Source organism: Dermacentor variabilis, chromosome 6, assembly GCF_050947875.1.
Source record: "Dermacentor variabilis isolate Ectoservices chromosome 6, ASM5094787v1, whole genome shotgun sequence".
NCBI classification, from domain to species: Eukaryota; Metazoa; Arthropoda; class Arachnida; order Ixodida; family Ixodidae; genus Dermacentor; species Dermacentor variabilis.
In genome coordinates this window covers 41,407,213-41,420,685 of record NC_134573.1, presented here as the reverse complement: position 1 = coordinate 41,420,685, position 13,473 = coordinate 41,407,213, and the positions used below count along the sequence as shown (strand labels likewise).

At 46.8% G+C, this 13,473-nt stretch overlaps 1 protein-coding gene across 1 annotated transcript in view; it reads right to left on the bottom strand.

The window, feature by feature from the left end:
- LOC142586101 (glutathione S-transferase Mu 2-like) overlaps positions 1-9,828 on the bottom strand; it is a 33,066-nt gene extending 23,238 nt beyond the window's left edge. Inside the window, exons 1-2 of the mRNA XM_075697359.1 lie at positions 9,731-9,828; positions 4,388-4,601 (exon numbers count right to left, since the gene is read on the bottom strand). Coding sequence (XP_075553474.1) covers positions 4,388-4,601; positions 9,731-9,828 — 312 coding nt within the window. The remainder of the gene's footprint in view (positions 1-4,387; positions 4,602-9,730) is intronic.
- Between the last annotated feature and the right edge of the window lie 3,645 nt (positions 9,829-13,473).

The window sequence follows — 13,473 nt, the reverse complement described above, 5'->3', positions numbered from 1 at the left end:
TGACGTCGACGTAATGGTGTAACGGGGATGAAGGCGTCGTTTGATGTTTGTCGAGGCAAGGATTGTGAGAAGGAGGGCACGCCAGAGAGAACGACGGGAAAGGCACCACTAATGTTAACTATTTATTACTCGACCTATTGTGTACTTTTCCGCCAATTTTTGCATACTACAGTTTTGCAAGATGTCCATTCTATGCTTGAAATCAAACACCTTGCCGAGTTTAGAAGTTAACCAAAGGTCAGTAGGCCGCTGGGAGATGGGGGCCTGCGGTAAAACCTTAAATGAGGCCGTGCATGGTGACATTGGTTGGGCTTCTGTTAAAAGTTAAATTGTGGGATTTTACGTGACAAAAAATTTTTCTGATTATGAGGCGTGCTCTAGTGGTGTACACCGGAACTTTCGACACCTGGGGTTTAACGTACAGCTAAATCTAAGCAGACGGGTGATTTCGCATTTCGCCCCCACCGAAATGCGGCCGTCGTGGCCGGGATTCGATCCCGCGACATCGTGCTTAGCAGCCCAAGGCCACAGCCACTAAGAAACCACGACGGGGATGGGTCTCTGTTGAAGTCGGAGAATCGCAGAACAAAATTAATTTCGAACATGTACTCGGGTACAAATATGGAAATAAATTGGCACGTAATCTGCACATATCTGTCCGTCAAAAGCGCGGGCACAGAACGAAGGAAGAGGTCAAGAAAATTCGAATTGAACAGGGTAACTAAAGGTGTAAAAAACAATTAGGATTCATGAAAAAGCAGCTGAGAGAAACCAAGATAGTGAATTGAATGCAAAGAATTGAAGCATAAAAAACCATGGAAGCTTACAAGAATATAAATACATCAATTAGTAGGGATAATCTATACAATATCACGAAGGGATACAATATTACATGAAGGATAAGCATAAGCTTGAAATGGTTCAGAGGCGAGCAGTACGGTTCATTTTCAACAAGTTTAGGTCTACTGATTCGCCGTCAAAACTAATGACCGAAAACGATATCCCTACCTTAGAAGCACGAAGAACTGTGGCACGACTAAAATTTCTTTTCACGATGTACGACAAGTCGCTTGAATTTAATGGACGAACATACATTCACCCTTACCTGTCACGCGCGTCTCGACACCGTCACGCTCACAACTTGCTCCCTTTCCGTGCACGCACTAACCTCTTCAAAAATTCATTCTTTCCTCGTACAGTTGTTCAGTGGAATGATCTACCCTCAGAAATTTTCTCTGCTGATAATATTGAGCAGGCACTACTCATGCATTTTGCACAATGATATGGAATGTTACTTTTTCCCCTCTTTTATTCATGTTATCGCCTATGCAAGTGCATTTTGTTCTGACAAGAACTTGTTATTTTGATGTGATATTGACTATCCCAGTGCATTTTTATGATAGTGTGAATATCGTCCTTTGCAATACAAAAATGCCAACTTGTTACTTTTTTTCTTCGCTCTCTTCCTTTTCCTGTTCCATATGTCTAGCACACGAGCATATATTATTCTTGTCCTACATGATTGTTTGCGGAAATACGCCCACCTGCTTGGTCTGTATAGACTGCAGTATGTACAAATAAATAAAGGGCAGTGCCTTGAGATTTGAGGTTCGAGCTGGTTGCCTAAAGGTATGTACAAACATACCGCAGCAAATATTCGCAACATGATGAGAGATGTGTATGCCGCAGCGAAAATCTGGAGCCTTAACCAGTCGGCAGTCGAGACAAGCAAGTTATAATTAGAAACAGGCAGGTGATTCATAGGACCGGGTCGGTTACAAGCATAGGTAGCTGTACAAAGCAGATATAGAGGCTTTAAAGACCAGAAAAAAGATTACGGAGCTGTAGACAAAATACTAGACTGATAAGCATGTATAGCATGCCTTATTAGACCAAGGAGTCTAGCCAACCACTTGGTGATGCCAAAAAATCACCGATATCATCCTCAATATACACGTGTTTTGTGTTTACAATAAACTAACCTTGAGTAAGCACTCTGTCTCGTTCCTTTTCTTCATGTTTGTCCTTGGCGCTGTTTCACCGCATCACTCGCCCGCTTCACTCCTGCGTCTCCAGGTCAATGGAAACTGACGCACGCGCACTGGCTCTCGAATGTGCTGCGCACGCCGTCACGCAAGCGCGAATTGTCTCAAAACACTGCTCGATGCTAACTGGCACAAGGGAAGAAGGCGTGCAGTAGTTGCCTGTAAGGGCATCGGGCGGTTGTGCTTGGAGACCGACCTTGGATGCCACAACCCGACAGGTACTTATTTCATTTTCCATGTATGAGCTATTCGACAATAGAAGAGCAGCAGCCAGCAACGGGCGGGATGGTTTACAAAGGATGCACTGAAATTAAAGACACTTCCTAAATAAGCAATGGGAACAACGGTGTAGTTTACCGGAAGCTTTAGGACGCTTTCTGCAAAGTTAGGACCACTTTGAAAATTCATTCCAAGTGGGCCTGCCTCGTGACCTCATTGACTTCAATTATTCAATTGCGACGTGTTCCTTAAAGTGACTCAAACGGATTAATAAAATGTCACTATAGCAAATCATTGACTGCAATTCATTGACTATTGCATTAAGTAGCCGCTGCGTCTAATAAGCGACGCTGTAGTCGGGGAAATCTAATAATGCAATGGCAAAGACCAACTCAGGAAGAATTTATGTAGATGCACCTAGCCATTACTTTCGCACACACCTCCGTGACGGCACGGCGACCAAGGAACCCTGCTAGCTTTCCGAACGCCCATTCCCGTAGGCATATATATATATATATATATATATATATATATATATATATATATATATATATATATATATATAATAACCGCTGCACTTGTAAAAACTTTGCTGATTTCAAAAAATTGTTCACTGGAGACAGTTCACTTTCACAGCCTGAGTCGCCTGGCATCGCTAAGAGATCCGCGTCTCGCAGTGGCGTAATCTTCCTTCGTGCAATTGTGTTATGCTTCGCTACCACTAATACTGATTCGCCTTTCTGGGAAAAGTGCAGGATCTGCCTTTCTTTTTTCCTTTTTTACTGTGAGTCCGAGTATAAGCGCTATTTATTCTGTTTTCGAGTGAACCCGGCTTAGCTTCATTTCGGTTACTGAGGATTTGTATATATTTCAGCTCTGCCTGCAAGTGGCGATGTTGCGATCCCTAATAGAGGTTGTAAATTGTTAGAAGAGCTTGCTCCTTCTCTTTATGAGTCGTTAGCATTGACTACAAGAAAGAGAAGCAGTACAGAGACATATGTCATTCACGTTTATTTCAGACGCCGTTCATAAAAGACTGTGCCGAAGGGGTCGCTAAAGTCTGCAGGCTTTTTTTTTTTCATGGTCGCAAAAGCACGCAAAGCCCTTTGAAGCGGGGTGAAGATGCATGTTCATTTTCTAGGCATAGACTATCCCCACCATTAGAAATATTTGTTAGTTGGCTACCCCCTTCTCTTCAAAAAATATAATAAACTTTGTCGTTTGTACAAACTTAAGTATATTGTGTTTGCGCGTGGGGTTCGCAGTGAAAATTAAAAAGAAAAGTTGAAGTCAGAAAAACGAATCAGCTAGCCGCTCCTGGTACTTTTAGTGCACTTGTCCTCGTATATTGTCAGATTTTTTCCGAGATAAAGCGAAGGTATGAATTAAAAAACGTGCACGTTGGCGTCTGCAATGATGCAGTTATCTTTCAGCCACAATGAGATTTTAAGTGAAAAGGTAGAGCCAACTCAAAAGAAACCCCAAATTATGGGGGTAACAGAACTCTGACGATGACACTGCGTGAGGCAGCGCGAAGAGGCCGCCGCCGTAGCCACGCTTTATTCAGGCTGGCCAGCCAGGGTGCAGCGGAACATCGGGAGCGACCGACACCGCGGCCACCGAGGTCGAGTGCGCTGGCGTGTTCTCTCCTCGCGCTACGTGCACGTGAGCCGCCTTCTCTTCACCGGCTGCGCAACCTCCTGCTTCAAATTTTGAATTTGTCGTCGAATACTGTTTTTGATCGTCCGCCTAGTTATATCAGGCATGATACGATATGATTTAGTAAAAATATCGTGTCCATGAAAAATGGGGCTAAGCCGGTGGCCGTGTTCTTCAGTTCTCACAAGCGTTTCTCAACGTCCAGTTTTGGAAGCATTGAAAGTTATTTTTCTTTCGCGATAACTACTAAAGTCAAAAACGTGTCCTCAGACACAATAGCCGTTGTAGTGTCATGTGTAAATGTGCGATATGTAAATATACGTGTATAGGATAGGCTCTTCTATCACAAAAAACAAGGGTTAATTGAGGTTCAGTTGGAGACATGTTCGTGTTACAATGGACATAAGAGAGGCAGGTGACGATGACTGAAGTGCACTGAAAGAAGGGAAACCACAGGGTGCTACCTTGATTTCGATCATGTCGACCCGTCGCTCGGTGTCCTCGTCCTTCGGCATCAGGCCATGCTTGCGCCCCAAGTATCGCATGATGGCGAAACTTTGGGAAAGACGGACCTCGCCATCAATGAGGTACGGCAGGTTGGGGAAGTCCAGGCCGAGCTTGTACTTATCTGCCAACCACTCCTCACGGGAAGGCACGGGACCACTGCCGTGGCTGTACCTGAGCAGCGGCAACGACGCGTCAACGCCACAGCAGACGTATTAGATTCACCGCATGATGCCATTCTTACAGGATTTTATTCGAATTTGTTTTATTGTTACCAATTCAGCAGTAGCAGTGTTTGCATGTTGGAATGGAAGGTTCCCTATTCGTAGCCGAATTAGCGTTACCTATAGAAACTCGAATAAGTTCATATATATATATATATATATACAAATATATATATATATATATATATATATATATATATATATATATGAAATAAAAATATACGTTTACGGAAAAGATACGTTTCTATTGTTAGGGTTCGCGTCTGACACCACGTGGCGACAGGTCATTCACCCTACCCTCTGGGCCGGAGCCCACGCAACATAGAGGTGATTCACCCGACCTTCTCCCCGGATTCGTCGAAAAGAGGATCGACTTCTCCTACCCGTGCTTGGTATTGCAGGAGGAGGGGCCCTCTCTCCGTGCCTGTCACGTGTCATCGACGGAAGCAAGATCCCGCCCACACTTGTGAGAGCCTATTTAAGAGGCTCCGAAATGTACTTTTGAGAGACTTCATACTTGAGACTTCATACTTGATACTTCATAGCTTCATGCTCATCTTATTTTCTTTCAACTACCTTTGAATAAACAGGGCAAGTTTCGCACTAGCAAATCGTCTCGCCCCTGCTTGGTCGCCATGATCTACCGGATGCCTGCAGCCCACCGACAACGCCACGCTACCCAATAAGTAATGTCGGTCGAGCTTCGATAGGCAGGAGCCGCTACTTCCCGGCAGCAGTACGGTACACTACCCTGGAGTACGCGACAAACTGGCTGGCAGCGATTGGGATACGAAATCCTGGAGACCCCAACTTGGACGACAACTACGAAATCGTAGCCTCCTCGTCCTGGCAACAACGTTCGAAAGGAAGGTGTCTGGATCATGACGGCATATGGTGAGTGCACGGCTTTTCTTCACTGAGATATCAATTGGCTTTTACGTATTTTTTTGGAAAGTCCATAGCAGTGATTTTTCTTTACACCGTTGACGGAAGTTTGAGTACGTCAAGGTAGTATAGAGTGAAGGTTTAGCAGTACTAAAGGCAGCCATGAACTTGAAGGCAATAAAGAAGCCGGAATTGTTGAGCTTGGCCAAAGAGTTGGGCCTCCAAATTGCCGAATCAAAGAGAAAGCCGGAGATCATTGAGGCGATCGAAGCGACGGTGCAGACGACGAGAAACTAACGGAATGCCTCGAGAGCATTAAAGAAAAAGAAGAAGAGCGTAAGCGCCCCGAGAAAGAGGAAAAAGAAGAGCGTAAGCGCCTAGAGGAAAAAGAGCAGCGCGAGCGCGCCGCACGTGAGGCCATAGAAGAGCGCGACCGTGTTGCACGCGACGCACTCGAAATGAAGCGCCTAGAGATTGAGCTTCTGAAAGCATAAAATAGCGAAAGACCTTGCACAGAGGCACGTGAAAGCGAGCGCAGAATGACAGACTTGATGGCACCCTACGCAGTAGGAGGGGACATAGGTCTTCTTCTGGTGCAGTTTGAGCGCACGTGTGAGAAGGCAAAATTCGCGAGAAACACGTGGCCGCAACGCTTGCTCACGTTATTGCCACGTGAGGTCGCTGATATTATCGCCCGCATGGGGAAAGAAGAAGCAGAGGACTTCGATGAAGTCAAAACAAATCTGCTTAAAAAGTATAGATTGTCAGCTGAAGCATTCAGGCGAAAGTTCAGGGAAATCGAGAAGACCAAAAGTGAGTCATATTCAGATTTTGCGTACACCTTGGAGGTAAACCTGAAGGAATGGCTCAGAGAAGAGGGTTCACTCGACGACGCCGAAAAGACAATGAAGTGCGTTGCCTTAGAACAGTTCTACCGCCGGCTGCCAGTAAACATCAAGTATTGGATTCTGGATAGGCCAGGCGTAGACACTGTTTCGAGAGCGGCCGATCTCGCTGAGGAGTACGTAATTCGCCGTGCGGACGAAGGCAGCGAAGCTCCTAATAAGGAGATGAATAAATGCAGACCCGACAAGCCAAAACGATGGTCAAAGTCGAGTCGGTATAAAACAAAGGAAAGATCAGATTCAGGGAAAAGCAGTGACGAGGACAGCGAAGGAGAAAAGGAGTCACCCGAACAGAGGGCAGAAAAGCAAAAGAAAAAGGCTTTCGAGGCCAAAAAACCAGTAGTTTGCTACAACTGCCGGCAAACGGGGCATATCTCCGTGGGATGCAGAAATCCCAAACTAGTGTTGATGTCACTAAGTAGTAACGCAGAGAATCTGAGCTTGATAGAACCATACATTCGAGACCTCGTGGTAAACGGCAAACCGTGTAGAGTGATTCGCGACTCGGCAGCCACAGTGGACGTGGTGCATCCGTCGTACTTAAAGGCAGGCCAGTTCACGGGGGAATGTGCTTCGATAAGGCAAGCCGTAGAGGCATCCAGTGTTTGTCTCCCGGTGGCCAAAATTCGTATTGAAGGCCCTTTCGGAGTACTGGACAATGAAGCCGCCATCTCGGCACATCTCCTGACGCAATACCCATGTTTGTTTTCTAACAAATGAGAGTATTTGCTACGACGCAAGGGAATCGGGTTTAGTGAGGGAACAGTGGAAGCCCTAACTCGTTCCAAGGCAAAGGAGCTCGCGGCCAAAGCAGTGTATGAATGTCCAGTTGTGAAACAAACAGGATTGACAGCTGATTCGTCAACCAGTACTGAACAGGATAGCCCTATAGGGGATGAGGCGGAAAGTACGCCAGCTAATGAAAAACCAGGAAAGCAGCGGAGCCTGAAATGTAGTGAGAGGCACAATGTAGGAGAAAGTTGTTAAACGTAAGCCCTGCCACAATGATTGCTGAGCAGGAAATGCGTAAAGCACAAAACAATGCTGAGCATTACTATGACAGGACGGCTCGCACGCGACGCTTCGGAGTTGGGGAAAAGCGAATGATCGAGAAACCCTCGTTGAATAACCAATCTGAGGAAATGCCTGTCGACTTTCCAGAGTTAACAGCAGTGACGGAGACAAAAGACATTGACGAGACCATTGATAAGTTAGTAGAACAGGCGGAGTTGAATCCCAATCAAAGGGCAGAGCTAAGGGAACTCGTGTTTGAATTTAAAGACGCATTTTTAGATACACCGGGCAGGACAACTGCGATCGTTCACGATATCGAGTTAACCTCGTCGGACCCAGTTCGTTCGAAAGCTTATCGCGTTTCGCCTCGTCAACGTGAAGTCATGACCGCTGAAATAAACAAGATGTTAGAGCTAGGTGTAATCGAGCCAGGAGAGAGTGATTATACCTCACCTCTTATCTTGGTTGAGGTCCCAGGAAAAGAGCCGCGGCCATGTATCGACTACCGCAGGCTCAATTTAATCACGAAGGACCAGACTTATCCAATACCGCATATCGAGGAAAGGCTTGAGAAAGTGAGCAGTGCTAATTTCATTTCTACGCTCGATTTAGTCAGAGGGTATTGGCAGGTTACATTGACCTAGAGGGCAAGCAGGCTTGCAGCGTTTATTTCCCCGATGGGAACCTTTCGTCCGAAAGTCCTGAGTTTTGGATTGAAGAATGCGCCATATTGCTTCTCTAGCCTTATGGGCCAGGTGCTACGAAGAATGGAGGACTTTGCACTTCCCTATCTCGATGACATAGCTATCTTTTCTTCATCATGGGCGGACCATATGCAACACCTGCGAACCGTGTTGTGTCGGCTACGAGAGGCCAACTTAACTGTTAAGGCTCCCAAATGCCAATTAGGGCGCGCGGAGGTAGCTGATCTAGGTCATGTAATAGGGCAAGGCCATCGTCGGCCTTCCGAGGTTAAACTGACCGCGATAGACAACTTCCTGCAACCACGCACCAAGCGGGACATCAGATCACTCCTTGGCTTGGCAGGTTATTACCAAAGATATATTCCGCGGTATTCCGAGATTGCGAGTCCTTTAACGGATACTCTCAGAAAAGAACCACAAGCAGAACCTCATGGCGGAGGTTCATGGCGGAGGTTCTGCTTGGGCCAGCCGACCATCGCGGCTGAATCTCGCACACACACGGGAGGAAGGTGGAGCGTAAGCACACCGTCTTCCGTCGCGTGCGGGGTACGGGAGGCGGGGAGGCGAGAGAGAAGGGGAAGGGCGTTCTACTCCGCGGCAGCTGCTTACGGCGCGACCGCATGGCCGCCGTATATTGAAAGCGATCTGCGCTGTGGACAAAGTGCGTGCCAGCGCGGGCCTTATCTTCAAAGCGATCTGCGACGTCGACAGAGTGCATGCGTCGAGTGCCCTCGTTTCGTTCGCGTGGAAGCGAGAGATGCCCGAAGGTCAATTCGCTCGCTGCTGCTGCCGCACTACCTCACTCCCGCGTTTGGACAACGAGTTTCCGCGGTCATCGAGCGCGGTGTGTTCATGTTTACCCATGCGCGCCTGACACCGTGCTTGCTAATTTAGTTAGTAGATAAATGTTTATAACTTTACATGACCGATAACACTGCTATCCTTTCTTCGTATAGCTTTCTACTAATTTGTATCGCGATTGACGCTTCGCCTAACGGGCGGAACTGCGAGTTTTTTCTACAAAGACGATACGAACATTTTGAGTCGCAATGACTTTCTGAAAGCGGCTGTGTGCTGCTTCTGCTGCTGTCTTGGCGAATGGGTCGCACGCAAGACATCACTACCATGTTCGCTACACAATTTGAAGCGTCCATACTGGCTAAGAAGCGGTCGGTACGTTTAAAATAGATAAGAAGAAATGAATACAAGTAAATGTAACAGTTGTGACGTTGCGCAGCACTAGTGCGCGAGAAAACATGCGTGCGCGCCACTTTCCTTTACGCCGAAGAGGCAGGAATGAAATGGGCCGATTTGTAGCATTTCATTAACCGCTTCGTGAAAGCTTCGTTTGACACTGCTTCCAAAACGCGAGTTGCACCTGCGTATTTCATCTCTTTGGGGGCGTCAAACCTCATCGACCGATAAATTAACCCATAAGGAAGTAAGGTGCTCCCTGAGGGAGAGGTATATGTAGGGTTTCGTGTGGGTGACATCAGAAGGTGAGAGCCCAGGCGCCAGGCAACATGATTGCTCTCTGTTGTTTGAAAACACTGGATACGGAGAACACGCACCTCTTGTCTTCATACTCCACTCCGACGTAGGCGAACAGGTTTCGTATCGCTTGGGCGCGGCCTCGGATGTCCCAGTAGCCCAGTACTAGAGGAGCCATGACTGCCACTTCTTATTTTCAAATATTGGATATTGCCCACTACGGGGGATTGTACAACAAGCAGGCAGTTTCGCAAGCTCTTCTTCTTCTGCATAGAAGTAGGCTTCTTAGGCCAGTTGTTAGTTCATACTGTGCAGTATTGACCTACAGGGATTATGCACGAAGGACTGAGAGATACACTTATAGACTAATTCGGGTGCGCATTAGCAAATGATGTTTATTGAAAGTTCGCGTGTTCATAAATATATATGGATAGACAGTTTGCGTCCCGTGGCTCTTAAAACTTGTGTACTTATGTACGAACACCTGAAATTTCTATGGACATCGGTTAATCATGCGCTCCCATTACGTTATTGTTCTTATTATATTTTTAACATGTAGCTAGTGCCCGCTGTGGGATATTGGCGATCCGCTATGGCCATTGGCAATGTGGAGTGTCACAAGTTATATTTCGAAGGAAAAAAATGTTAGGGCTGTTATAAGTATTTTATTTTCAAAGGTAAAACTGCGCATGTTTATGTACCTTGCTCGGGCGTCGTCTTCTAGCGCGCAACTCGAAAGTTCTCGCTTATAGTACTGCAGTCAAATTTAATCTCAAAATGTTAGAGTGTGTGCGAGAGGTTTAATATTTTCCGACATAAAAAATGAACTTCCAGAATAAATAATATTAAAATGAAAGAAAATGAAATAAGCAATAGGCAATTTTGGCAATTTCACAACGTAGTGGTTTTGTATCCCTAACAAAGTTGTAAATTGCACAACAGGTGTCCCACTGTCTGGAGCCCAGTAAAAATGCCCCAATATCTGCCGAGCCAGGTATCGTCCCAAGGGGGCAAAATAATATTTCTAAGTATTTTTAATCGATGACAAGTAAAAAAAAACTCGATGTATGCCGGTACATTGCAAAAATACCACAGAATGGGTGCAATCTAATCACGCCTTTATAAGTGAAAATTCAACAGCGGAATACGGCAGCGCAATTTTCTCACGAGAAACTGAAATAGTATTGAGCGACCCAAAGTATTGCTGAACGGGAAAACCAGAAGACGGCGGGAGCAGAGTTTGCAGAATCGTAAGCGAGGAAGAAATGTACCTAGATGTGGTGACGTAAGCCCAGACTGGCACAGCGGAGATATCAGGGCCACCGAGGCGAGCTCGCGTGAGTGAATTATCTTTTTAATTGCTTTACGGTGCATGTTGCATTTCCCAAATTGCAGGGGTTGAGTTTGCAAGGCGTATCCACTTGGCACAAATTTTTACGATGACACCAGTTTCAGGACATTCATTTCAAAAGTATGAGACGAAATGAATGAGTGCTCCAGATACTTCTGTGCTTCCTTGCATAAAACGGTGGTATGTTAAAGAAGTAAGTGAAACACTGATGAATTTTCAACGCAAGTTCAACGGCGTGTATCCGAAACCCGTGCTATCCTTAGAACTCGAAGGGGATATGCCTTGAAATGTCACCAGCTAGAATTTATCAATTGCAATATGTGTCGTAAAGAAATTTATTTTAAAAAGAATTAGTAAATTTTCGGTAAATAGTTCGTTATGCTTTCCGACTTCTCGTGCGAGTGACATCATCCGCTTCGAGTAATCCAGCTCAAGAACGACGCCAGGATGACACCATGACTGCCACAGGCCACATATAAAAAATTTTTCATGATCTAACAAAACGTGCCGTTGAAGCCGTTCGCCAGTACATCTATTTGGCGCCTAGTAGCACCTAGTGACAGCCGGTGTTCCACGTCGTCAGTAAACAGCCAGAAACTTGCAAATCGCAATGTGAGGGGAAGAGCCAAAGCAAGCTATCGCTGTAATAGAAGCTTACTTACAATAATAAGATATTTTATTGATGTACAGGGTCGGCCACTCTTAGGGTGAACATGGCTCACCGTGGCCGCGCTCCGCAGGCGCCAATGCGTCCGGGGCGGCGGCGCATCGAAGCAAAACGGCGCAGGCGCACACGGACCTCGGGGGAAGCGCTTCGCGTCGTCTGCTATGGCGCTGGAGCACGCCGCTCTGGGTTTTCTGTACAGTACACTTCGCTAGACCCACAGGTGACCGAGCGCCCGAGGCGGAGTTCTGGGAAGGCGCACTTCACTATCTGGAGCGTTTTCCATCTGGTTCAGTCTACAGCTTGTGAACAGTCTGCCTAATGAATATACATTAACAGAAACAAGCTTCTCACCACATAAATCACTTAGCATGTTTTTAATAACTGATGAGTGATACAGTCATTTTTTCACGCTCTTTATAAGGCTGGGGCCCTTTTATTTTACTCTCACAGCACGTGGTGTAGCGCATACCGACGAACATATTAGGCGCGCTCTTCTTCGTTGGATTCATCATGTGATGAGCCTAGCGCGCCGTTTCGCGCATGTCTTGATGCTAGAACGAATTTGCTTAATTGACCTAAGAAAGTGACCGAAACCCGCAATAAATTTCACAGAAAGTTGGAGAGCGATTGTTCAATCATGCATCATCATGTTTGCCATTGATTTTACCATTAAGGAGGGCAATAATAATCCTTCGATAGCAACTAAGAAGTGACATCTGCTACTTCGCGGCTCTCTTATTGACGCGTTAATGTCGCTGGTAGGGGTGCATGGAGCGCTTTACGCGATGAAGGGAAGTGCTCTCCCCGGCACAGCAACTGATTTGGCGGCAATGTTACTCCCCTTTTTCATCTTTCTACTACAAAAACCAAATTCTTTTTTTTTTGTCACAGTTTGGGTAAAATCACCGAAGCGGTGCCAGACCTTTGACGGCTACCTGACGCGAGAAGTAACAATCTCATTTAGAGGAATCGTCGATCAATTATTTGATTACATTGATTAGGTGAAGTAAAACATGTGGCGCAGTCGTTTTTTGTGTGTGTGTGTGTGTGTGCGTGTTTTTTTCTTTTTGGAGTCAATGCACGCTGTTACGTTTCGCCTACAACGCGCGGTATAGCCGGCGCGGCTGCAACGGACGCCGGGGCTTCGTTCAAAGCGGCGGACATTTTGGCCCGTTCAGCGCCGCCGATACGCCTCCCCGCTAAGCGCGTCCAGGCATGTTTCAATGCCACGTGTCTTCAAGTGTGCGTGTGTGTGTGTGTGCATGTTGGTGCCCACGCTTGTCAAAGCGCGGCAGCCGGGGAGAGGAGCTCCTCAAGTGTGAAGCGAGGAGGTCTGATCGGCGCCGGCCCGGCGGATGCGTCACTACACTCGTCCCAACGTGTCTCTCAGCCTGTCCGTGCCGCGCATCACGTGCGCCTCTGACGAGGCGTTCCTTCTTCCCCTCGACTCCGCGAGCATAAGAGCAGCTGCTCCCGGACGCCGAGAGAGGCTCCGATTTCTTCAGTTGAGTTACGTGCTCTCCCGTCTCTCCACTTCGGTCGACCTGACCGCCCGCTCTTTTGCGATGCTAGAATAAACAAGTTGTTCTGTTACCAGTCGACTCATGCTTTGCTGGGGCCTTCGGATGCTTCCAGTTGTGCCCCAGGCCGCCAGGCCAACGCTACCCTTGGGGCTTGCGACCCAGGTGCAACAACGGGTGTCAGCGCTGAGATTCCAACAACTGTCTGCCAGCGGTGAGATCGCGACAACGGAGGCCAACAGCGAAGATATGCAGTTGACTGTATGCTGAGCAGCACAACGACCA